The sequence below is a fragment of the Ixodes scapularis genome, unplaced genomic scaffold (assembly GCF_016920785.2).
Source record: "Ixodes scapularis isolate PalLabHiFi unplaced genomic scaffold, ASM1692078v2 PGA_scaffold0__279_contigs__length_252992795, whole genome shotgun sequence".
Classification (NCBI taxonomy): Eukaryota; Metazoa; Arthropoda; class Arachnida; order Ixodida; family Ixodidae; genus Ixodes; species Ixodes scapularis.
The window spans coordinates 52,461,246-52,488,016 of NW_024609835.1; the positions used below are offsets into that span (position 1 = coordinate 52,461,246).

Consider the following 26,771-nt stretch of genomic DNA (forward strand, 5'->3'; position numbering starts at 1 on the left):
TAGCGGGAAATGCGCGAACGGACGGACGGCCGAACACAATTTTGAGATTGGGGGGTAGCGTTAGAAACATTTCATGCCTTAAAGAAAACGTTGTGGGCGGACACTCAATAACGACGAAGACATCATAACATCCGTTTTGTTTGTTTACTCGTTGTGTTTGCGTTATTACTCTCCTAGTCGTCCTGAAAGTGAAACGTGGACACAGCTCAACAGCCAAGGTATCATGACGGCAGGAAGGCATCGTTAGCCGTAACGTCAGAACGTGAAGACCTGCGGGAGGTCACAGGCCTTCGGGACAAGAGGCAAATTACATCATAGAGCCGGGTCAGCTTCGCCGAAACGAACAGACAAAGTGGCCACGAGTGCGCTTGTTGTTTTTTGCTGACGGCCGCAGATAAACGCACCGCCAGCGCCGTCGGTCTTGATTTTATAGGTAGCGATCCATTGTTTCTGAGGTCGCGAAGAGACGGCGCGCGGTGGTCACCTATATTCCCACCGGAGCGGTCGCGCGACCTTATTGCTAAGGTCTTCAGGGTGTCGCTCCCTGCTGTTACCCTTCCCAGCCGCGTTGGAACTTTGACCAGCACTAAGAACCCCGCTGGTCAGGGATGGCGCAAACGTGTAATGCAGGGCGTGTGCCTGTTTTTGTGATCTGCCGGCGTCTCCGAGCTGGGCGAGAACCCAGCCTCGGGGCCCAACCTAGAAAGGGACGCGACGCCGAGAGACAGACAAACAAACAAGGATAGTGCTGGAAGGTTGTCGTCGGCGGAGAGACGTGGTACAGCTCGGGGGCTGCAGGCATTGTGGCTCCACCGCCACCTTTCGCTCCGTAATGATCGGGGAGAAAGGACCACGCGAGGGCAACTCGCGTAAAAAGCGGAGCGGCCGTCTGCTCGCATTCGTGACGTAACGGCGCGGCAGAGTTCCTCCTCTCTGACGAGTGGTGCCCGACGCGGCGTAATCGGCGTGCAGGAGAGCTGCCGCTCGTCGCACAAGGGTGTTCCGACTCGCGGATGAAGCTCCTCTGCGTTCAAGGCCTGACTGTCCGCACGAGAGCCGTCAAAAGCCGCGGCCTCCGCACCCTGGAGGCCATTGGGTGCTCCTCGGCTTCCGCGCCAAGTGGCGTTGAGGATGCTCTGCTCGCTCGGGGTGCAGCTCGGATTAGCAAATAACGAGGTAAGTTCAGCACGGCGCGTATATAGAAGCGCGTTTGCACCTGCCCGCGTGTCAGTGGTGTTCCGTGGCGTTGACTCGCAAGTACGGGGCCCCCAAAGCTGCCTTGGATAGGCTAATAGAAACGTATGTTGTGTGTAACGTGTGTAAATGTAGGGATCATCTGGTTTTAACGCATTGTCCCTTTGACTTCACCATTTAGGTGAGGCGTTTGTAAAAAGATATGTTATTCTAAAATAATTATTTTTCACAAATTATTTTGCCTTGTAATTCTGGATTTATAAATATTTAGGGGCTTGATATTTCTAAACGGTAAAGAGTGCACGTGCTATAGGCACACTTTCTACGGTGAATATAGTTTTGGTACTATCAAGATGTAGACTTTATTTGGAAATATATTTTTATGCAAGAGAAGCAGTTTGTGTTTTCTACGTCAGATTGCGTAGGAGAGACACGGTTTTACGAGTTGACCAAAATATCGTCCGTTTTTCTTCTTATATATATCGTAGGTTACCGCGTGAATATACAAATTAAAGCTAGTTGTGAAGCAAAATAAGCCAATAGTCAAAACTTGGGACTAATAAGCGACCATTTTTTTTTCTTTCTCTTAGTCGGGCCACGATGGCAACGTTCCACTATCTTACCCTGTTGCACTTGGCAGCTGTTGCAAGTCTTGCGGCTTCTGCGTCCGAGAATGATATTTTCTCCGAAGCTCCTGTGGTGTGCTTCAAGACAGGATGTGTGCGCGGGACGCAAAAGATGGTTGAGGACAAAACTGTGAACGAGTTCTACGGAATCCCGTACGCAATGCAGCCGACAGGAGCTCTGCGCTTCAAAAAGCCACAACCCCAGTACGACTGGGGCACCGGGATCTACAACGCCACGGTCAAGCCTCCTTCCTGCCCGCAGGTGTATTTTTATGCCGACGAGCGTTGGAACAACTACGACTTGAGTGTCAGCGAAGATTGCCTCTACCTGAACGTGTGGACTCCAGATACCTGCCAAGACCGGTCCAAGTGCACCAAGAAGCCAGTTATCGTATTCATTCACGGAGGAGCATTCACTTATGGAGGCTCTGAGCGGGCATCAACGGATATGTCACACCTGTCAGCCGTCGGAGATGTGGTTTCAGTGTCGTTCAACTACCGACTAAACGCTTTGGGATTCTTGTACGCTCGGCACAGGGACGTGCCAGGAAACGCAGGGCTCTTCGATCAGAACCTCGCGCTCAAGTGGGTAAAAGACAACATCGAATATTTCGGCGGAGATCCGGACAGCATCACCGTGATGGGGCATGGTGCGGGAGCCCAGAGCGTCGGCTATCACATGTTGTCGCCCATGAGTCGAAACTTGTTCAAGAGGGCAATTTTACTGGGAGGTAGTCCTTACACCTCATCGCCGTTGAATCGAAGAGACGTCGCTTATAACAGGGCCCTCACGGTTGCTCGAAAGCTAGGCTGCCTCAATACTCAGTTGGACTGGGTGAGGAACTCGAGTGGCGTCATCAGCTGTCTTCAACAGAAGGACGCTTTGGATGTAGCGTCCAGCTCGCAATACGAGTTTAGGAGAGGTCGGATATCGCTTTTACCCGTGTTTGGAGAAGAGTTTCTGCCTAAAACTCCCAGGGATATGATGCAGGACATACGAAGCTTCAGCGGCATGGATGTCTTGATGGGCATCACGGAAGAGGAAGGTTCCGAACTTCTCTACTACGGCGGATATTTTGACGGAGCGCCTATAAATGATATCAAGATGGGAGACATCCGTTACCTGGTGGGACTCTACTTCGGCACCATGTACAAACGAAATGCATCTCCGGTGTCGAACTATTACTTGAACATGACCAAGCCCTCTGCGAGCCAGATGATCAAGGCTGGAGGACGTGCCATTGGAGACGGAATCACTCTTTGTCCCGGCAAGGAATTTGGAGAAAGCCTAGCGAACCTGGGAGCCAAGGTGTACTACTTTATGTTGACGCAGCAATCATCGTTTGGATCGGAGCTCTTCGGGCCAACACACGGAGAAGACATGTTGTACATGCTCGGTTCTATGAATGACATGAACGCCAACCTAGACGAGAGGCGCCTTTCGGAGAGGATGATGAAGATGGTCGGCGAGTTCACGAGGTCGGGGTAAGTCCTGGCTTCCTGTTCGAAATGTCTTGTCTGCTCCACTATCGAAGAGAGGGAAGCGTTCCGAACGAGGAGGATTGCATTCCGGTAGGTAGTAGGAAACACACGGAGAGATCGAAGATATGTGAATGCGTGATCTGGATTCCGTATTCGCGCTTTTTGACAAAACGGCCGATTTTCAGTTCTTGTTAGACAGAGGTTGAGGCCGTCTCTAGACGAGTAGGAGTGAATAAATGTGTAAGGGGAGAGATGCGATTCATTGACTGAATGACCAGACCAGAAAAACGGATTTATTTGCTCGACACCTATATTCGTTCGGGTGGGGAACAAGCATACAACCTGGCTCACATCTTTGGCAAGACGTCGATGCCGGGTTTGTTGTTCTCTAAAGAAAGTTTTTCGCATTCCTACGGGTGTAAGCATCTCGTGAAGTCAGTAAGGACTTTCCGGGAAGCATTTAGGATTGTTCTAGAATGATGCCATGAATTGATCCATCACACATGTCCCCGTGCATTAAAAATAAAATAGTTGAGTCCTAGACAATTTTTTTTATATAGAAATACCGACCAAGCTACAGAAACGGGCTAGGTTTGAAGTGATTTAAGGTCTGTATAAGAAAGATATAGGCCAGCGAAGCGACCAAGAGTCTGCTTGGTTCACTTATACCAACAGAACTAGTTGAGCATGCACAGTTGGATTCCTTTGAAAATGGATGCATACCTGAATATGAACTAGCATTGTAATAAGTGTTCATTTGAGCATATTTTCTCTAAGAAGTCCAAGTCAGGACCCTATGGGATACTTGCTTCCAGAGTTCATTCTGATTTTTTTTTTAAATTTTACGAATGAGAGTTGAATTGCTGTGTTAGATGCCGACGGTCATGAACTTTTTTTTTGTGACTACATTTAAAATCATAAAGTAAACCTTACGCACCATCGCCTAATGAAGTTTTCACTTGACGTACGAAATGAGTAGTCAATATCTTTTCAAAAATCACAAAGGGATATTCACTCAGCGCTAGTATGAAACACCTTCAGATGACTCATTTCAAACCAGCTTTTTTTTTCTTTATCTCAAAGACGGCACCACAACCGCCAACAACAACAAATAGCGAACTGAATCTCTGCAGTATTGTATTGTTGCTATAGGTTTATATATAAAAAAAGATACCAGCTGCTATTGTTTGTGACAGTTCGTTGGTGAAGGTTTGTGATAAAAAGGCCGTTCAGCTAATTTGAGCAAAATGCTGTTTATCGTGAATTCTCGACGTTCGCAATGTATAATAGGCCATGCATTCGTATTTCCCTCCACGCACTAGCTGTTGCAGGAAACCTCCCATAAAATTGAAACAAGTTATTTAACTGCGACCCGAGCAAGCGGTAACCTGTTTTTTGACTAGTTCGTGTCGGTGATGTTCATCGCTGTCACGTTCCTGTGGGATTGCAATCCTCAAAGCGCGTTCTCTGCCACCCCCTCCCCTCCCCTCCCCCCCCCCCCCCCCCCGTAAAAAGAAAAAAAAACAAAACAATTATTGTAGTGATTGGTCACGAACACGCACTCGCGCGTACGCTGTCGTATTAATTGTATTCGAACGCAGGGCCAACAGTTGTGTCAGATTAGGCTGTCACAATTTGTCACAGTTAACACGCGGCCTAAGGCGTACTTGACTAGAGAGTCGCTCACAGCTTAAGAATCGCAGAGTGCGGCAATGGGCGACCGTAGCGCCGAAGAACCAATTAGGGTGCCAGAAGCCTAGTAATCCATGCCCTGAGAGCTGTCGGCGACTATAATGGCCCTCGCGTCGCTGCACGCGTCAGAATACTAGAACGACGTCACGCGTACAGCAATGCAAAAAAGTAAGTGTGCGCCCCTCTCAAAGTTGCCTATACCATTTCTGAAATGGAGCCCATGTCTGAACCTATTTGCCCTGTTACAGCATTTATGGCTCACTAAATAGTGCACTTCTTCAATGTGTCGTTTCTACTTTCTTCTCTTAAGAAGTATGCCAAGATCCACGCAGTGCTGTTCCCAGGTACAGCTGCTGGAATGAGAACCGGTCGATTTTGAGCAATTAACAAATCCGTGCGTGGTCGTTTTCTGTCGAAAGTTGTTTCCTGACAGCGTCGCCACCCATTTGACACTTTCGCTGCAAGCTTTGTAGGCTTAAACTTTTGCCAACTAACGCCTGCACAAAAAAATATCTTGCTGAATTGCATTTTTAAGACAACTTCATGCGCAAATAATATGCATAAAAATGAGAGAAAAAGAAAACACGAATATGCAAGTATACTTGAGATTCATATATGGCAAGGATTATTCATCCGTGATTTTGTTCAGTTTTTAATATTTGCGTGGTTTCGTATATTTTGTTAGGCTGCTTGTTCAAAAAGGCCTGCGTTCAAAACAGACTTGTGCCCGCTACTTGAAAAGTAAAATTGATTACATATGACTACACCTTAAATGCAATAAATTACCGCGCCGCTACAAATCGCTCCCGTAGAAAGTAGTTAATTACTTAAATCGCTATGATACAAGTTACTTTCACGTTGCTTTGCTTGGATAGCTCACAAGAAATAAATAAACTGGAGTTCGGTATTTCCATACATTCGCATTGCGATACCGCTTTCATTATCACACGGTTCCAGATTATTGTGACCGTTCCAAGGAATAAATAATTAGAGCAGTATATGTAATCAAATTAATAGGTGGGAAAAAAAAAGAAAGCCATAGAAGTTTCGTTTTTAGACCATGAAAGTTGCCTTTCGTCGTGCTTTGGGGGTGTGCTCGAGATTCTGAAAGCTGAGAGCGCAGGTTTAGGCAGAGAGTTGCCCGCGTTCGTTTTATTGGCTCATCGTTGACAACGTTCTTTTGTGCAGATTGCCTCCGAAACCAGTAGCCTAGCTTGATAGGATACCATTAGTGGTTCTGACGATATTCGCCGTAAGCCCAAGCCTGTGATTAAATTTTTTTTTTTTTCCGAGCGGAGAAGAGTGAAGCGCGGGGTGACTTCGTGCAGCCACCTTGGCACACTAAAAAAAAAACAAAAAAAAAACAAATTTATTTTGAAGAAAAAAGATACTGCTAACTCAGGAACTTTATCATATGTGCACACACGCGGACACACAAAAAACACGAAAAATAAAATAAAAAAATCCCGCTAAAGTCTGGTTGAGCAGAAGCCAAGAAACCAATTAAAATAATGTATACACCCCCCCTCCCCCTTAAAAAAAAAGAGGGAAAAGAGAGAGAGAGAGAAAGAAAGAAAAAGGAAATAACGCAAATTATATTTAAAAAAGAAGCAAACATGGTGAATGCGCGAATTTAGGTCCGGACGGTAAAGCGAAGGTTGCGCGCGCCTCTTGCACAGCCGGTTGAAACGGGAGAAGTCCTTATACAAGCGCTTTTCACAACGGATCACCAATTAGCCCAGGTGCTAAAGTCCTTCTTCGGTGTTCTTGGCGGCCGAACGACCAATCAGCCACGCGCTCGCACAATCCGAGGCGTGAAGCGACGCCTCGGCCCGACTTCCCCGCGTTCCAACGTACGACGGACCGACGTCTCTGCCGTGCCGCCCCTCCCAGCTCAGCTGACTCAAGGTTGCTTCCAGCCCCGATCAGGGGCCCTAAACTCGTCAGACACAAAGTTGGAGCCCAAAGTTCGCGGAGCGCGCTGATTGGACGCTGGCGTCAAAAACGCCAAGTCATCGTCGTGATAGTCCAATCAGTGCGCTCCGTCAACTTCGGGCCCAACTTTGTATCTGACGAGTTTAGAGCCCCAGGTTTTCGGGTCGCGAGCACTCCCAACCACGCGGTCCGCGTCCGAATTGTCCCCTTGTCTCCCATTTCACGATCTCAGCACGCCAGTAGCTATACTCGGTTTCACCTTTCGATGAACCGCAGCGGACGAACCATCCCAGCCAATCTAGCGCTGTGAACGTACATGTGAATCACGTGATTACACATCCGCGTGCCACTGAGCCCCTTCCGAAGTTCACGTGACACTTACACGACGTCAGGACTGACTCCGATGGCTCGTATCGTTGCAAAGTGAAAAGGAGTACACAACCTACGGCCCAACACAGACCACACCATCGCCCGCGTTAGTCCAAGAACCAAGAAGAGGAAAAAAAAAGAAAGAAAATACAACGTGCGAAGTCGCCACCTTGGCGTGCAGTGCAAAACGTTAGCAGGCGATCTCAAAAACTCCATAAAAAAAAAGAACAAACCACAACACAAAAGCAGGATTATGAAAACACCATTGCGCAATCCAATTTGACTGATATTGTTAGGGTTACGTGTTTTCGAAGTTCATTTCTCGTGAAATTCGGAGTGTTTTTCGCAGTTTATTTTTTCACCGAAAATTCGGTGAAAAAATTCACCGAATTGATTCGGGGGAAAAAATTCGGTGAAAAAATTCACCGAATTGATTCGGGGGTGATTCGGGGGGGGGGGGGGGGGGGGGGGTTCATCCGAGTTTATTTCCGTTACATTCCCAATTTTTTTGAGATTGGAGGCTTATTTTACTGCGTTCTTATATATATAAAAAAAAATCAAAAACAAAATAAAAATGTCTACGTGCTATATGGAACAAACCTTTTTTTTGTCAATATTTGTAGATTTCAAAGGAAACTGAAATGTCATTTCCTCAGAACCACTGGCTTTGTGCTCATATAGAGTTTATTTGTAAAACACCGTCTTTCTTTTTTTTTTTTTTTTTTGCTTTTTAATTGTTGTTGTGACCTCGAAATTTTGAGTTTTCGGGTAAATCCGAATTGATGTAAAACTGAACGGCGAGTATTTTTTCGGATTTCTTCGGATTTAACCGAAAACGCGGAACCCTATAGTCCGCTGCACCTCAAGAAGGTAGGGCGAGGGAAAGGCAGGCCAGGGAGGAGGAAGCAGACGGAATACCGGAGAGGAGATGGGGAAACCTCCTTGTGTCTCTAGCGTTCCGTCTGATTCCTCCTCCCCGGCCTGCCTTCGCGTCGCCCTACCTTCTTGAATTGCAATGGACTATAGTTAGAGTACAGATTTTTAAAAAGCAACGAGTAATTATAAAGTAATTTGTTACATAACTTTTGTACTTAAATTACGTTACAAACTAAGTGCCGCGAAACTGTACTGCTGCAATTATACTATTAATTGAAAAAGTAATGGATTGCAAGTAGTTTGTTTGCTTGTAACGAACTACTTCTAAAATCTGGTTAAAAAATATTTTTTTTCCATTTTGTTTTATTTCGAGCACAATGCCACGGATTGCGCTTTAGTTGTGTGTGAAATAACATGAATATGGAGCTACTCGTCCCGTAGTCATATTGCAAGATGAAGATTGCCATGACTGACAATAGCCATGATATTTCCATAATATCCACAGTCATGACACGACTGAAATAATAATTCAGTTGCTTCGGGTTTATCCGCTATGATGGGAGAAAATTGTTTATTATGACCGTATAATTTAATTTCAGTTAGTCAGTTTTCCAGGTTTCAAATTTCGCGGATAACCACTTCTATTTTTAGTTGCCTCAGAAGTATTTTCCTCTCGCAAAAAAAAAAAAAAAAAAAAGAAAGTGTAAACAAACAAATGGGTATTGGTGTCACAATCGCTTCGCACGTCCAGGTTTAGGCACAAATTTCACGGCTTTTCGGGCATACGCGACTGCGATAGGCCGAAAGCACTGGGGTGGCGGGATTTCGTTTCGGACAGTTTACCTCGTGAACAAGACTGCAAGGTTGCTTGCTGGCGTGCCGAATCACCAGGAAGTGACCTCTACCGGCTGCTAGAACATGCGACGTTGTTTCTTTGTCTCATCTCAAGTGAAAAATTAATTCGGCGACCCCGATCCACGCGGCAGTGACAACGTGTGAGGCCTGCCACCTTTCGTCGGACGTGCCCACTTCCGGAATTGAAGGAGCGGACAGAATTGAGGGAATAAGATAATATATCACACAAAAAAGCGTTCGGACGATAAGGTCGTAGGTGCGAGGCATTGGATGCCGTAAAGCGGAAACGTGTAATGGATACAAGAAAGAGCTACATTTATGTAACTGGAAGGAGGAAGAGCAGAACGAAGCCGGGTCGGCCTTCGACGGCTTATCAACCATGTGGTTGATGCGGAATAGAGGGTGGTGCCACATAAATTAAAAAACTAAAAAAAAAAAAAAAACGTTTCTGGGTATGAGAGGTGAATTGAGAATCCTAGGATCGAGAAAAAGAGCCTTGTCTTTTTTGAGTGTTGTTAATAAGTTGCAAAAATATGAATAACTGGCACTGTTGGTATACTATATATCAAGGACGGTAAGAACGCGCTTAAAATAGAAACAAGGTCAAGAAACTAGATGCTACAGGATGTACTGGAAACTAGTTTTTTTTTTATAAAAAAATAGGATTCGGCAAGAGTCGCCTAAACATTACCGGGCAAGAAGTTGGCATCACATACATATATACTTTTTGTTTCGAGCAATAACACCGAAAGAAAGTTACAAAATTCTCCTATGCGCACACATTCGTCACCTGTATTCAAAGATATCAAAATGTTGCCCAGGAATGTTTTTTGAACATTAGTGGAGAGTCGCAAATTTTGGTCTTTCCTGTACGGTTTAAGGAGCGTGTCATTATGAGGCACCGCAGATACAGAAACAGCGAACATGTCATAAGCTGTAATACACAGCCAACTATGATATGATCACTCGAAAGAAGAGCGACGACAGTTAGATCAAACACGCGATCACCATACCTATTTATTCGAACGCGTGGATGTAAGGTTGCCTTTAAGAGTTTCTCGAGTAACTGCACGAAGATAAGGACTTAGCCTTGCTGTTTGACATTTCTTTATATTTTCATTCCGGTATTGCCCACATTCATAAATAAAAATCGTAAAAAAGAGCTCATGTATTTTTTTGCTTTTTTTAATGCAAATTGTGTCGTGCAGGGATTCTTCTGATAACAACTGCAAACCAACCGCCATAAAAGTTTGGGTGACCGCGGAGTTTATGTTATTTCTGATAGAGTGAAATGATTACATTGAAAATTAGGGTACTGAATGTTTTGCTAAAAAGACGTAGTCACCGCTTTTTTTTTTCTGCAAACGTAAACTTTTTTTGATCTTTTTGGTAAATCCGCGAAGCACAGAATGTGTCGTGCGTGCAGTATGCGTATGTTATTATTTTCGTCATGGTTGGTTACAGGGAGATTTGGGCGGTTTCCGACGCGTTGCATGTAACATACACCTGTGCCCCCCGGATGTATCAGAATAACCAAGACACTCTTAAATTAATTCAGTAGGGGTGTGTGTGAAGCCTACGCTTTAATGAGAAGTTTCCATGTGTTCTGCTTCTCCTGAGGGTGCGTGTAGCATTTTGACTTCTTAGTGCTCATGACTTGTGAGGTATCACGAGCTCCTCACGCTGGTGGTACCTCGTAGAAGTTTAACGTTTCCGAACCCCTCGTGACGCTGTTAGATCAGGTGGGGAGCGGCACTTCCGTTATTAAGAAGCCAGCTGCGCCGCCGACAATCGTCTGCAACCTAAGTCATATGGTCCTAAGTTATATAGTACTTAATTAGTTCAGCAGCTTGCGTTCTTGTCCGCGCCCTGGTGGCGCCGAGCAAAGCCACCGGGTTGCCAATCGCGCGGTCCGGGGTTCGATTTTTGTCGCTTCCGCTTGGACAATTAATAGGCTTAGTTATGATCAGACATGTACACCACCACTCCTTACTCACCAAAAAAGTAACTACATAGGTTACTTGATACTGCGATTCAGAAAGGATGCGTGACCTCAGCTTGAAAGTAACGCGTTATTTTCTCGTTGCCTTGAATGTGTCGTTTTTGTGAAGCAGGAGCCACTTCCAATATTTGTCGCCATTAGTAATTCCATGTTTTAACGCGTTTATTCAGGAATTACTGTGGCTCGACTAACATACCTAGCACACACCTTTTTAGGATCTAGCGTTTTCTCGACGTATAAATTACAGGCGCAAGCTGGGATGAGAACTAGGTTGGGAATACTTGTGTCGCACACGTTATCTTCCAGATGTAAGCAAGTACCGTTATTCGCTACTTCATCAAAAACTAGCGAAAATACCTTACTCGTCCCTTCTCTTAAAAAGTAACGACGTCGTTACTTCATTACCAAGAAATTGGCACGACCTCCATCTTCTATAACGGGTGAAATTGAGTATTTAAAGTGCAATCGTTTAAAATAGATGAGAAGGTAATACACTATCGTTTTGCGGAGTGAATAACCTTTATTTTTATCAATTTCCCCGATATATTGAGCGTGGAAACTAGGCGCATAGGTCACGTAGTGTTAATTTCCCCACTAAATTTAGCGGCTAAACTAATTTGGTGTACAGTTCACGTGACGTTAATTTTTCTGCTAGTTATAGTGAAACAATTATATTGATGTTTCACGTGTCGTGAGCACATGTGACTTCAATTTTCTCGCTAAATTTAGCGGGAAAACTGAAGGTGTTCACGTCACGTGACATTCATTTCTCCACCAAATCTAGTGGGGAAAGTGAATTGGTGCGCAGGTCATGTAACATCAGGTCGAGGGATCTATACAAAAATTCAAACTAAAAAATAAGATACAAAAAAGAAACAAGTCTTGTGGCGTGAATTTTTCGGTAGCGGAGAAACTTAATTTGTGTATGTCTCGTGATTCCAGGTCCACGTGACATCAAATTTTCCCCTGTACTCCGTCTCACTAAAACCGTGCAGTACAGCCAAAGCTACAGGGGAGAGAGCGTGTCCGAAACTGTTCAAGAGGAGAGAAAGGAGGAACGGGAGAGAAGGGCTGAGATTCCCCCGTTCCTTCTTTGCCCTCTCTTGAACAGGTCGGGATACCCTCTTTCCCTTGCAGCGTTGGCTGTACTGCACGGTTTTAGTGAGACAGAGTATAGATTTTAAAGGAAAAGTAAATTTGTGTACAGGAAACTGGACGTCAGGTAAGGTACGTCAATATTCCCGATTAATTTAGCGGGGAAACTGATTTGATATAAATGTCACGTGATATCAATGCCCCCACTAACTTTGGTGTGGAAACTTATTGGCGTATAAATCACGTGACCTACGGTCACTTGACACCAATTGATATCACGTGACCTAAACACCAATTTAGTTTCGCCACTAAATTTGGCGGGAAATGCTCGAACGGACGCACGGGCAAATATTTGGGATTGGGGGTTCCGCTAAAAGGCATATCATGCTTTAAGAGGTAACCAGGCACATGTAAGGCGTTACTTCTAATGCGTTACGTACAAGTCTAATTGTGACTAAGTATGACTCGTTGCGATTAAGCACGTTTTGCACGCTTACGCATTGCCTGCTTAAGCGTGAAAATAGTGATAACCACCAGGGGCTGTGTATGATTTATGTTGCTTTAGTCTTCTTGTAACTGTGTTTCACTGCAGTCGAGCGTAAACATTTCGCCATAAATTCTTTCCTTAAGCAAATTATGTGTTAAAAAAAAACAAGTTACGAGCAACGGGGTTTTTTGTAATGCGTTGCACTCAGGCCTAACCTCTAAGTTTTTTTCTGCGACATATAGCAATAATTACTAATCGCAATGACTGGAATTAAAAAAAAAAACTATATTCGATGACCATATGTAGGGTGACATAAACAATCCAATTCCATATAAAATTAGTCTAAAATATCGGTGGTTGCGCGTAGCAAGCTGGAATGTTTATCAATGAGATATTTTAAGAAGTGGTTTTTACATTTACATTTCAAAGTGTTGTTACGTTCTTGTAAACCATAAAAAAAAATCATTGAAAATTTCAATACCGGACCCTGACATAGACGACCCAGTCGTCACATCTACTGAAGGAACACGTCCACTGATCCCCCTAGAGGGACGGCCAACCCACGAGGTTGCTTAACCGACCGTAATTTTGTTCAAGAAGAATCAACAGACTCCCCCTGGAGTCTAACGCCGTTATACCACACATGTGGTAGCCTCTGCATGCCGGGCTCGAACCACTGTTTTGCGAGCGCTCCAGACGCACGCCTGGACAGCTTATCAATGGCCACGATATGGCAACCGGACAAAAGCTCACCGGACAAAAGCTCACCGGACAAACGCTCACCGGACAAAAGCTCACCCGTTTTTTAGCAGACCCGGACAAAAGCTCACCTCTTCATTTTTTTCGCTACCCGGGCGAAACAAGGGCTTGGATAACGTGCGGACGCGATGGTCATTGCACCATTTTTAGGAGAAGTGGTACCCCATCCCATGCAAAGGTGTCGACAAATAAGCCATAACAGGCAAAGAAGCAACTTTTGGGACCAAAATTAAGATAACCAAAACTGAGTGGAGCTAAGATCAAGCTTCCTTGACTCAACTTTCAAGGTATGTCGGAGTACCCTCGTGTATCGCCCAAGAAACTTCTTGAACCGGAGTTTTTGAACCCAAAGAGGTGCACCGAGATCTACCAAGACTGCTGGAGCTAGTAGGAAAATGCATTCGCTTCCAACCAATCGATAAATAAACTTGTTTCTACTCTAATCAACAAACCATGCGCCTGTCAGATTAAATTTATCGTTGCATTTTATTGTCGCAGGCAAGAACCTAAGTTGTCCGCACTCGTCTTAAGACCAACATTAAATTTTCTTCTGGTGAGCTTTTGTCCGGGTCTGTAAAAAAATGGGTGAGCTTTTGTCCGGTGAGCTTTTGTCCGGTGAGCTTCTGTCCGGTGAGCTTTTGTGCGGTGAGCTTTTGTCCGGGATTCCCACGATATGGCGTCCTGGCAGGGTTTTTCATGTCACCAAACATGTGATAACCACCGGGGGCCTGGTCAGGCCATTCCCATGCACGATCAAACGTCTGACTGGTCGAACAACGTGTAACGGCCGAACCCGATCACGCACCGCTCAATCGCGGCATCGCGTGAGTGCTCATAACGCAAGTATTGACCGGCGCCTGGTCGGGTTAGGTCCTCTTTCTGACACGTCGGGCGACCGGTCGGACGTTTGGTCGAGCATGTATATGGCCTGAGACGGCCCTCAGTGGTTATCATCTGTTCAGTGGCATGACAAAAACTACGAGAGAGCGCTTTTCTTGTGAAGCTGGATGCTGCTGTTATGGCGTCGGTGTGGGGCACTTCCAAAACGAGGTTCCAGCTCGGCGTTGAGAGGCTGCCTGCCCCATGGGTGGTGCAACGGCGTTCGGTTCTAGGGAGTGTTTGTCGATAAGTTAAATGATATGTACAGACCTTTAAGTGACAGCAAACAAAATTTATATATATGTATATGGTACTCCCTTGCGTTAATGTCGAGTACTCGGGAACTACGTCACAATCTTGGATCGTGAGAAAATGTCACATTACTCTTACTTCGATTTTCAATACTCAGGGACGGTGTGATAGTCATGGGATTACACTGATCTCGACAGCCCGAATGTGCATCACTTCCGGTCATTGCTATATACATGAATTATAGATGAACCAGCTATTTCAAGGCCTTAATGCCTTTGACGATTCCAAAGGTGCAGCTACGATGCCTCACGAAAAAACTTTTATTTCCAGGGTGAGAGCAGTTCTCAACTTTTCAGTTATCTTCGGGATTAAGTGTTTTAAAACCCCCAAAACCGCACAAACGAATATTAATTTAATTATTTGGGGAAAGAAAATCCCATTGATAATGCGATTGGCCATGTTCCGCATTTCACGCACAGAAAGCGCGAAGGACGATGATGAGTAGAAGAAAAATGAATAGCTAAACTTACGCTAATTTTGTTCTGGGAAATTTAATGTGCGCATACTAAAATAACCGACAAGACGAAAACGTCGGAAGTTTTCGTGCCGAATTCGGCACCAGCTTCTTACCTTCAATAACGCGTCTTTCATTATTCAGCGAATAAAAAAGAAAAATAATTTTGAGCAATAATTAACGCAATTTTTATATTTACTCGTTTCCCTTTCAAATGTTTTTTTTTCAGTTCGTTTTTAAGATTTCAAAAAAAAAAAAAAAAACCGGTGGGCTGAACTGGTGCCGTCATAGAGTAGACATTCATGAACTTTTCTATGTTACGTGAACTCGTGACAAAAATAAACGTTTAAAACAAAAATTCAACATTAGTACTTGCCCTTTCTTTTTCTCCTCTAGGGATGAAAAAACAACAACAAAACATCTAATTAAGGCACAATAGGTTAATGGCCCGCCGTTTCTAAGTTAAAACTGTTCTTCATGCGCTCTTGTTCTCAATAATCTGTCGAATCCTGCTGTTTCGTCTCACCTAAATAGATTACCAAAAAAAAAAAGAAAAAAAAACAACAACCTCAAGCACTGTTAATGATTTTTACGTTGCACGACAGAAATGCAAAATTTTGTAGCCGTCGCAATGATAACAATAACGAAGTAATTTAAAATCTCAATCTTCTGACAAAATTTAAATTATGTACTTTTGCTCGTGCTGCTTGTTTTGATTTTATGTGTGATTAACGAGTTAGCAAGTACCGGGCGAAGCCATATTTTTTATTGGTTTCTAACGGTGCGGAAAATATAATGTATGTTGCTGCTTAATGGTAATGAAGTTTCACTATGGGGCTTCAAATAAAAGTGAACGCGATAAAAACCCTCGTACGTAGCACTGCGACTTTGTGTCGGTTATGCGAGGAAAACATCATGAGAACCCTGAATTCACTTTAGTAAACGAAGAGAACTTGAGATCAGTTGGAAATTTGCAACAAATTCGCGTACCTCTACCCAAAAATAAGATATTTTGTCACCACCATGCCCAGATGTACGCAAAAAAAAAAAAAAAAATTGCTGAAGCGATTAACCTTTACGCGTTTCGTTTTTATTTGGCTTTACCACAAATAGCTCCTCTGATACTTACTTCAGAGATAGCGGTAAAACTTCACAAATTGAAATTTTCTACCGACGCCACATATTAAAATAAAACTTAGCTGTCGAATAAGCATAGCCAAAATTTGACGGAGCATCGCAGGAAACTCAATATTCAACCATAGTCAAAGGTTCCGGTGACTCACTTAATTTTCTGGCATAAAAGTTCCTAAACTAAAAAAAAAAAGAAAGAAAAAAATAACAGCAAAAACAACAGCTACCAGTTACAAAAGAAAAAAGGCGCAGTCCCAAGAAGCAGAGACAGCTATTGAGCTTGAAACAAAGTGTGGAAATAAGTATATGACATTTATGTCGTTGGTAATCAAGCGAAACATGATTTATTAAACCCAAACGATAGTTATGCTGGGTTCTCTCTTTTATATGAAGGATTGATTTTTATATGCTGCAACGGGAACAGAATTCTATGTTTTTTTTTTTTTAAACACTCACGAGAGATGAGGAAGAATTCGGAATAAATAAAAGTTTTAAAGGCAATTTCCGAACGATCGCCGTGATCGGGGTTGGCCTCCCGTGGAGTCGAATGAACGCGCTAAAGCAAATAATGCCTGACGCCAATAAAAACTTTTTTTCACGCAAATTAAAAAAGAAAACAAATAGAAGAGGAGGAAGGAACGCCAACCAAAAATAAAAAGGAGCCCAACGTTTCGAAACCTGCTTGGTTTCTTCTTCAGGGGCGACTGTGTGCGCGAGGAGCAAGTGGTCTTCTTTTTTTACGGCGGTGGACGTGATGTTTTCGCGATTGTAATTTGGCTGAGCCCGCTTACGTAGGTGGATGGTAAAGCGCCAAGCGGCCGATTGATGTTTTGCGGTGTGGTTTGGATGTGCCATGACTCGACGAAGAGCCTCTGCCGGGAAATGGTCTCAATGTCGAGGATGCGTGTGTTGTCGAAGTCAATGCGGTGGCCATTCGAGTCACTGTGTTCCGCAACCGCGCTGCGCTCATGATCGAACTTTCGCACGTCGGTTTCGTGCTGGCGAAGTCTTTCTTTAAAGTTTTTGGTTTCGCCAATGTATGTGGCAGGGCAATCCGCACAAGGAATCTGGTAAATAACGCCTTGCGCTCTTTCCTTGGGGGGAAGATCTTTTGGCCGGGGCATCAGGTGTCCAAGCGGTGACACTGGTTTGTGGGACGTCTGAATGCCTTCTTCTTCTAATTGTTCTTACCCAACCAGGCAGATTTCTGCCAAATGTTTACTTTCAAGAAAACAAATGTTTGTTAAGAATACGAGGTAAGAGTCTCATTTCCTTTCTGGATGGGGGGGCCTTTCCCATCATCTCTGTTCTATCTTTCGTGTTGTGTCTCGTGGTGTAGGCAAAAAAAAAATCTTGTAAAGGTAGTTATATATTTAATTCAACTAATGAGGCTATCTGTACCTATTCTTTAATTACACGAGTATCGTATGCTATATCACTGCGGTGGTTCACCAAGTTCGTTCGTAACGTTCTTCAGAAAAAAGAACAAACAACCAAGGCTGCTTGGACTTCAATGTTGCAATGACAAAGAAAGGCTTAAGGCGTTGGCTCTATGCTGATGAAAATAGTCATTACGTGGAAAGCTAGAATTTCAGCGGCAACCTGGCCACCTCAAACAATTCGAGGAAAAAAAATCTCAAAACGGAAATTCCCAGAGTCATTCTGTTTCTATTCAGGCTATCTCGCAGTACCTAAAAGATATTAGGGCGAGGAGGGGATGCGTGCGCGTCGAGAAACTGAGTGAGAGGAGGAGGAGACGAGAGTGCTCTAAGACGTCAGAACGGCGAGCTTTATTTGAAATGATCAATGAGTAGACCTAAAGCTAGCGGCCTTTGTGTCCACTGCACTTGTGGAACGCGTTCGCATGCGAGAGCCATACGCCGTATGCCGGCGCTTCGCGTTCGAACGCGTTTGACGAGTGCAGTGAAGACAAAGAGAGCTAGCTGACTTCAGGTCTACCCAGTGGCGTCACAAGGGGGGGGGGGGGGGTAGGGGGAGTCGCGGAGGGCCACCGCCCCGGGTGCCACTGAACCTAGCGACGGCACTGGGTCTATCTACTTATCAATCCAACTGAATCTCGGCGTTCTGACGTTCCCGGGTGATCTTGTCTCTTCGTCTCCCTCCGTTTGTTGGCGCACACCTCTTCTTCTTTCTACCACTCCATTTGTTCCCTTTTCGCCTGCTTAAAAATTTCAGTGATAATAGGTTCGTTTAGATTGTTCGACTGGATAATAGTCAATATTCGCCATCACATAATTTGTTTAGTTTTCCTTTGGTGTTCCTTAATAGCCTCCGTAAAGTCTCAAAACGGCCCCTTTAATGTTTAAAAAAACAACAACAACAAGGAATTACATTGAAGTATGCCTAGAAGAAACAAGAAAAGCATGGTGATATATAACACTATTGTAATTTCAAATACAGGTGTCACAAAAGAGAATTTACGGTTTCTTTTATACCGCAAAAATAAACTAGGCATCACCGAACGCTCATTCTCCGCCCGAAGGTAGCGCTAGAGGTCACAACCAGATGCCAAAGTTTCAGCTCGATCCGATAACTTATTCAAAAGTTATAAGTGATTTTCTGAAAATTTCAATGGGAAAAAGGAGCCCATTTTTTCCCGTTTTCGATTTCTGGTGCCATAGAGCCCATGTATTCCAAAACTCCGTCGGCCGCCATTTTCCCATTGAAATTTTCAGAAAATCACGCATTCGGATAATTTTACAAAACACAAAAATCAAATAAAGAATAAAAACACCTAGGGACAAGGACAGACAGCACAGTTCTTTCAACTATAGCAACGAACATTTACTGATGTCCTTTAACGTACTATCTACCTCCCAACGTTTTAAACTAAAGAAGATACATGAAAAAACACGCGGAAAAGTCAAAAATTTCCTAAATAATCTAGACGACAAAGAAAAGGAAAATAAGAAAGAAAAACCATTGATAAATTCAGATAGATGAGCCGTTTGACTAACTCAGCTTTGTCTTCAGGTAGTTCATCTCGACCCTGGACGACCCAAGAGAAGGAGCAGCGATGTTGTGTTCGTCACCGGCTATCCTGTATGCTTCAATAATCTCTCGGCCGAGCTTATTCATGTGTGGTGTCCTAGAATCGGGGTTCACAGTCAACTACCTGAAGCCAGAGCTAAATAGACCGATCTCACTAAGCGTACCACGCATGCGTGACGCTGCCATAACTGTAGTTCGTAGGAGGCAGGCGCCATTTCACGAGACAGCTCGTGCCGCCTCGTGCTCAGCTCCCTCAGACCCTCAGCGCGGATGTCGCGCGGGTAAAAAAACTGCAATTCCCACGATGCATAGCGGAAACGGCGGCGTAATGAAACTGGCTGTGAGATTGCACATTTAGTCAAAGGGCTCACCTATGTAAATTTGTCAATGTTTTTTTTATTTCCCTTTTTTATCGTCTAGTTTATTCTGGGTGGTTTTTTATGTATCACCTTCTTTATTTAAAAAAAAAGTTGGGAGGGAGATAGTACGTATTGAAGGAGACATCATAAATGTTTGTTGCTAGATGAAAGAACTTCGCTCCCTGTCTTGATCCGTAAGTGTTTTATTCTTTCTTTGGTTTTTTGTATTTTCACCAACCCGCTCTTTGTTGTTTGTTTACAAAACAGATGTTCAGTCTAGCCGCACATTTGGGAATATCTAGCTGTCGTATTTTTCGAGACATTTTGTTCTGTATTTGGAAGGAATTCAATCTACCTGATCCAAGACACTACGACACGGGTTGCTTTTGATTAAGTTTCTCTAGCCTGATTGGTTCTCGGCTAGGCTTGTCGCGTATTTTCTTAGGCTGGAGTTTGATAAAATTCTACCTTACAGAACTTCTTAAAAAACGAAGTTCAGCAAATCGACTGCAGTTTTACAGCTGTGCGCATGTTCGAAATTGAAAACAGGAATTGCTGGCCGGTGGGCATGTGCAGGGTTGCCGGTTGGCAGGTGTAATGAATACGAGGGGAAAAGGCAGAAAAAAAGAATTGTTTCTAAGGATGCTTTTCGACTTTAGTGATCGGCGTAAGCCTGTAGACACGAAGTCAAATGCATTTTTTGTGCGCATATTTAGACAGCGAGAAGTTAATCTGCCTCAAGGGGTGTCTGGTGTATCCGCCCTATATGAGCAATTTTGCCATGTCATTACCACCGTTAAACGGCGGTACTTAACGTGCGGCACGAAGCAGAGATTGCACAAACGTACGCCGTTACGATGGTCATCTAGATAAAATTACAACTTAGGGCCAACGATTTTTTTGGTATTATGTGTGCCTTGCCTATAAGGCTAATCGTTCTACACATTCGTGGTAAGTGTCCTTATCGTTTCAGAGACCTGACACAGTTTCCACCAACCAGATATCTACAGCCTTACTAATATTCAATCAAAAAGTAAAAAGCTGCGATGAATACCCTGTTCTTCGGACTAGACTCCGCAGGCACTGCATGCTTAAAAGTGGAAATTTTAAGTGGTGCGAACTATCTGCAAGTGTGGACTATACAATATTTTGTTTTTCTAGTTTTTTAATATGACGCGAGGCGAGCAATTTCGACAATGACAGAGCAAGTTACTGATGATTTCTGCATGATAGAAGCTTTCTTGTGAGCTAATGAAGAGGGGATCTTTGAATGTGTGCTGCATACGAAGATATTTCACGTGCGGACTAGTAGCAGGTGCGGACCATGAACCCGGTGAAAACAATCTAAATAAAAAACAAAAACAGTTTTTTCATTCGAAATTTGCTTCTGGGACTATGGTCAGAAAAATACGGCACTAAATATTTTCTTTTTGACAGATGAGCACATTACACTACCATTACCACACAAGTATTAGGGGATCCATTGTGCTTATCTCGAACACCACTTAGGCAGTAAAATGTAGGGTTCGGTTTTACTTTGTATAAGTAAAATGCCAAAACAAAAATGCGTCTTGACTTACGTCCACGGCATCATCGGCTAGCAGACGAAACCCAAACAACGTGATTGCGTCAAGTTGTCGCTGGACAATCGAAGTACGGCGTTCTTCGTTTCATAAGAGAGGTGCTGGTCGAGTATTTTGTGAGCGCATTCAAAGACAAACCATATAATTATAAGTTTATACGTTTAGTATCGTAATATGTAAGACTAGGTAAATATTTTAAGAACTAGAACGGACAATTGGGTGTGTTCAGATAAGAAATAGTGGTGTCACGCCTATATTTGTTTTCAATTAAATTTTTTATATGAGGTAGCAAAGCACATTCACAGTGCAAAAGATGACTTGCCCTTGCAAGGTACTTTTTTCGTTCTTGTGAGAAAAAAAAGCGTCTGAGAGGAGCTAGAAACAACGACTTTCCCGATTGCGCGTTGACGCAACTTTGAGGGCCCAATCCCTCAAAGGCTTTACATAATTATGAATTTTTTGATTTTCAATAAAATCCGGGTGCAATGTAAAAAAAAAATCTTATAAGTGTACAACGCCTTATATTTTTTTTTTGAAAAGCTCATAAAGCATGAAATACTTTGCACAAAAACGTTCAGCTCGAAAACGTATTTTTAAAACACCTTATATATTCACCAAATTCCTTCAAAATGGTAAAGCCCAAGAAGCCAGGTTTCTAATGTTTTTTTTTTTAAATTTAAACTTCAATACAGTTAATTTAATATAACTCTAGCTGGTCAGTTTGCGTGCATGATATATAACCCCTCAAAGGTGCTACCACGCGCAATCGGGAAGATTGTTGTTTCCACCTCCCCTCAGACAGGATTTTTGTTTTCAAGAAGGAGCAGGTGTTTTGCAAGGGCAAGGTGTCTTTAATTGTGTGAAGGTTTTGCTATCTCACATAAAAATGTAATAAAAAAGACATGACATCCCCATGATTGTTCTTATGTATAAATTATTTTTCCAAAACAGAAATTTGTTTTCTTCTTTTTTACAAACAAATGTGACTCCGTGTTAAAGACGAACGTCCTGGAATCTTGGAAAAAGTTGAAGGTTCCCCGAACCAGTTGAACCTCGTTTTCACCAACAGTCACGACATCCCATCCCTCGGCCAGAGGCACGTTTCAGCAGTTTCAGCGTTTTATTGACACGATGGCGCCATCTGAGAAAGGCTTGCGGAGGCACGTAGCTCACTAATCACGATGGTTGCTTTCCTCGCGAACCGCCTCGTTGTTTCTCCCACAGATGGGGCTGACTCGGCCACTCCTCTTTTCGAGGACACTCTACATCACCGTTTGAGCAATTCGCTAGGAGGTGCGGCAACGTTACTAGGTTACCTGAGTTCTGGAACTTTCACGAAGGAGGGGGGGGGGGGGGGTTACCACCGATCACTTTTTTCAATCCTCCCCATAAAATTATTATAATGTACACTACAGGTTCAACTGGCGCTAATGCGCTGTGCGACTTCCGGGGGGCAAATTGAAGCGGACAACAACCAGTCTACTCTTGCGGTGCTCCTCTGCATATTATGAGAAAACGCACGAGCATTTTGTCTCTTCGCCGGAAAATAACATGGAATACTTTTGTTATTTGGGTCGTACCGATTACTCTACCTTTATTAACATTGTAAAGGTGTGATTGCTTTAGTTAGTGTATTTTTCGTCATCAGTGAACGAGGTTTAACTTCCCTATATTTAATGCCCAAACCTCTATTCCACAGCAGGTGTGTGAAAACAAGCAACGATTCTAATCAAAATAACAATTGAAAGGAATATAGCGTGTGCTCAAGGCTCGCCAGCTTTCCGGTGACGCTTATATATTGCTAATACGCCAGTCCTGCCACTATATGAAAATAACCCTGTCTTGCATCTTTACGAGCGGTTAAAAACATTCAAAACGTAAAGACTTATAGTACGTGGGCTATGAAAGGTGTCACTTTTTATTATTTTTTATGCGGGGCAGCTTTTATGAGGCAGTTGCTCTCAAAGATCAATAGCGTGCGAGTGATGCTTTTGAACGCAGAACAAGCATCTTCGCAGAGCAGAAAAAATAAAGCAGCACTTGTATATTGAAAACCGGACTATATTACGTGGCCGTCAATTTATTTTGATCGTGCATGCACAAAAAGTTACCGATCCAGTGTTACTGCGTAGTTTTTGTCGTCTCTTAGTTTTCCAGATGTCCTTCGTTCGTTTGGCACGCACATCCAGCATGCTGAAAAGCGCCGACGTCCTGTTTGCGCTAACAGTGTCCGACAGTGCCCATAAATACTTGTACGAAGCCGTTTTAGCACCGTTTTTAATGCGATGAATTTGAAAGAAAAACGCCGTAGACCAATTATATCGTCTGCCTGACTGAGAAATGTTCCAAGCTACATAGTACTTTCAAAGGGGATATTTGCTCTTATAATCGAGCGCGAGGAGAGGAAGCACTCACTTTTTCCCATAGAAATGCATTAATGGTAGTCGGTTTTTGACTAGTTGCTGTCTGCTTCAATTTGCAACAGCACACTAGCGCCATATGACCCTTATGACCCTCTAGAGTACATAACAATAACTCTATGGTCCTCCCCCCCCCTCGTCTGAAGCACCATATGACTTTTGCTTACAACTGTGTTCTATATGGTACGTTGAAACGACATCTAGACGCTGTGCTTCGAAACATACCTATTGCATAGCATGTACTGCATTTACCATGATTCCATAGCAACCCTCCCCCAGAAAAGTTGGTCGTCAAGTGACGGGAGGCGAGGGGGGGGGGGGGGGGAGGGGGGCGGAGAGTGAACTGCTTCTGCAAGCAGCGTCTATGGGCGGTTCCGTAACTTTGCTAACCTAGTAAAGTTGGGTTCTGATCACTCGATCCAAATAATAATAACATTGGTATTAGCTCCGAGCTGTTTGTTAATCTGATCACCTTGATACCCTCATTTTTGTATGTCTGCACTTTTGTTTGAAGAGCTTCAAACTAATAATAGTTTCTTATTCCAGTAAGGGATGAATATTGACCGATTAAAATATTGCTGTTCTACTGGGTGATATCAAGAAGCGGCCAGGCTCTTTACATCGACCGCAAAATTCGGTTGTTTAACCTATCGCGTTCCGATATTGTACAGCGTTGGCCACAAATGGTGCATTTTTTCTATAAATTCGCAAAGAGCGAGCTTACCTGCGGAAAAAGTAAAAAAAAAAAAAAAAACGAAAGAAACAGGTTTAACTCCTATGGGAACGCAGCGAAACCAAAAGTCTTGAAACCATTGGGCGCTTTATGGTTTGAAGACCGGTGGCTTTGCTGCGCTTCCATAGGACCTAAGCTTTTTTCTTTTTTTTTTTACTTTTTCCTCAGGTAAGCTCAGTCTTTGCGAATTTTATAGAAAAAATGCACCACCTGTGACCAACGCTGTACAATATCGGAACGGTTAAGAAACCGAATTTTGCGGTCGACGTAAAGAGCCTGGCCGCTCCTTGAATCACCCGATAGTGCGTCTGGCTTCATAACATCGGCCAAGCCACTATTTTGAAAAAATATTAATAATTTAATGCAGGTTATCGATTTTGGGAAACCGATTATTATGTGCAGTATTTCAATCGAAAGGTCTGATTTGGCGTTATAGTTTCCTTTTGAGGGTGTTCACCAGCTTGCTCACCAATATATTGCTTTTTAAAATATTTTTATACTAATTATACTAACTTTTTAAAAATAATGCTCACTCTATTTTTTTCTTTCAGTCTTAAAATGCTAGCCTGCTTTTGAGGCTTATTTCTTCACGTCGTACGCCCATCCAATATTTACGCATTATACAAGCAAACATTTAATCTTTTAATAATTTACTTGGATTGTTGCCTTCCGCTGTCAGGCGACATCAACTCGTTCTAAATTTTCGCGCTACTAGATAGTAGTCCAACTACAGTCGAACTTTTGTCGAACTTAGCGTTAGAAGTTTGAAAAAGTCAAAAGTGGTGGCAAAAAAGTTGACTAAAAATAATATTTATGACGCCCTTTCAATGTATGTACTCGCGAGAAAACATTTTTGGAAGTCGATGTTTCTAGTTCTGCCTCAAATTTAATCAGGCTTTATGAACGAGCAAAAAGAGTAAACAAGAGAAGTGTGTTTTGGCGAGGCATTGTATATACATGTTTGCAAGAAGCGTCGCTTGAAATGTTAATCTGTTCACCGCGCATGAAAAATGCTTAATTTGGGTGGCAGTCTGGCTGTCATGGGAAACCTTAGCAGGACTTAACGATCAGATGATCTACACACGCCAGAAGCAAGGTGGCGCCGCCGTGAGATCGTACATGAAAACGTCCTGTAAACACAGCGTATTCGAACACTGAACGTGTTTTATTAGCCGATTTCTATGAGAAAACAGTCACAAACACCCGTCAGGAAGAACCGTTACGAAGGACTGTTAAATCACGTGACATCATGACATCGCGAGTCACCATGACGTCATGCGCCATCCCATTCATGTGACATAATGACATCACGTGGCGTCACACACACCCACACACACTATGCTTCCCTAAAAAAAAGGAAAAAAAAAACATTGCATGAGGTTCCCAGTCTTCGTCAGCATAATGTAACTTTTTGTTTGATTTTACGCAGGACGCCAAGTATGCCATCAATGATGCCATCCTGGCCGACCTTCTCTGCCGAGAAACCCCAGTACGTTACCCTGTCAGCGCACAACGCAAGCGTCCACACCGGACCACGACTTCAGGAGTGCAGCTTCTGGAAGAACTTCTGGAGAATTCGTGGTCGCAGTGCGCAGTCGCAGAACATCGTACTGGGATAACCTCTCGATTTCGTGCAACTGTCGCCATGCGATAGCTTGAACACTTCTGGGGGGAAAACACAATAGAAAATTCTGCTATTGGTGCCTCTTTCCCCAGGGTAGGGTTGTGTTCGAATAGCGTCAAGTGATATGCATTTTCCGACAGCTGTTCTTTTTAATTTCTCAAACATTGCAAAGCAGTATATTTTATTTCTCCTTTGACATCCGTGACTTTTGTAATGTGATTAATTGTATAGATCTTCCATTATTGTTACATCTCTCATCGCTGTGGCGTCAAGAACGGCTCAGATTTTTCTTTGTTTTGTGATGACGCTCTAACAAGTGTGTTGTTGTTGCACGTCACCATCATCAGCACATCACTTTCTCGAGCTCGAAATGTTTGTGTAAATCATGTGATACCACCAAATCTCTTTCTTCGCTAACATTAATTGAGTGACTTTTCAGAAAATTAAAATTATATATATTTCGGTGTCAGTTTACATTTCTGATCGCCATGCCGTCAGCTCCATACATTTTTGTTTCTTTTCATTTTTTGTCCATTGACCGCATGCACTGCCCTGGCATTCATGGATATGTGCCAACTCTTTCTCGAGATTCATCGCCTGTCGAATTCTATAGTGTTTGGTTATGAATTAAACTAACTTCGACACAAATATTTAATTATAGTTTGCATTAGCATGATTCAGCAAGTGAGCGAATGAAAATGCTAAACAAGGGTTCTGTGTATTGAATAAAATAGTTCATCTTTGTTACGTCTTCACTGAATTTATGTAATTTGAATTGTTGACGCACCAATGTCTGCTGCACTCAGAAATCGAAGATTTTTGGTTTTATATAAAGCGCCTTAATGAATAGAATGTTACGGGCCATTTCATATTTAGTTTCCGCCTTTTTATA

General features: G+C 43.3%; 1 protein-coding gene across 1 annotated transcript in view; it reads left to right on the top strand.

Moving 5' to 3' along the window:
• LOC8040151 (cholinesterase 1) overlaps positions 1-26,626 on the top strand; it is a 78,377-nt gene extending 51,751 nt beyond the window's left edge. Inside the window, exons 2-3 of the mRNA XM_042291839.1 lie at positions 1,785-3,305; positions 25,685-26,626. Coding sequence (XP_042147773.1) covers positions 1,785-3,305; positions 25,685-25,874 — 1,711 coding nt within the window. The 3' untranslated portion in view covers positions 25,875-26,626. The remainder of the gene's footprint in view (positions 1-1,784; positions 3,306-25,684) is intronic.
• Positions 26,627-26,771: the final 145 nt, after the last annotated feature.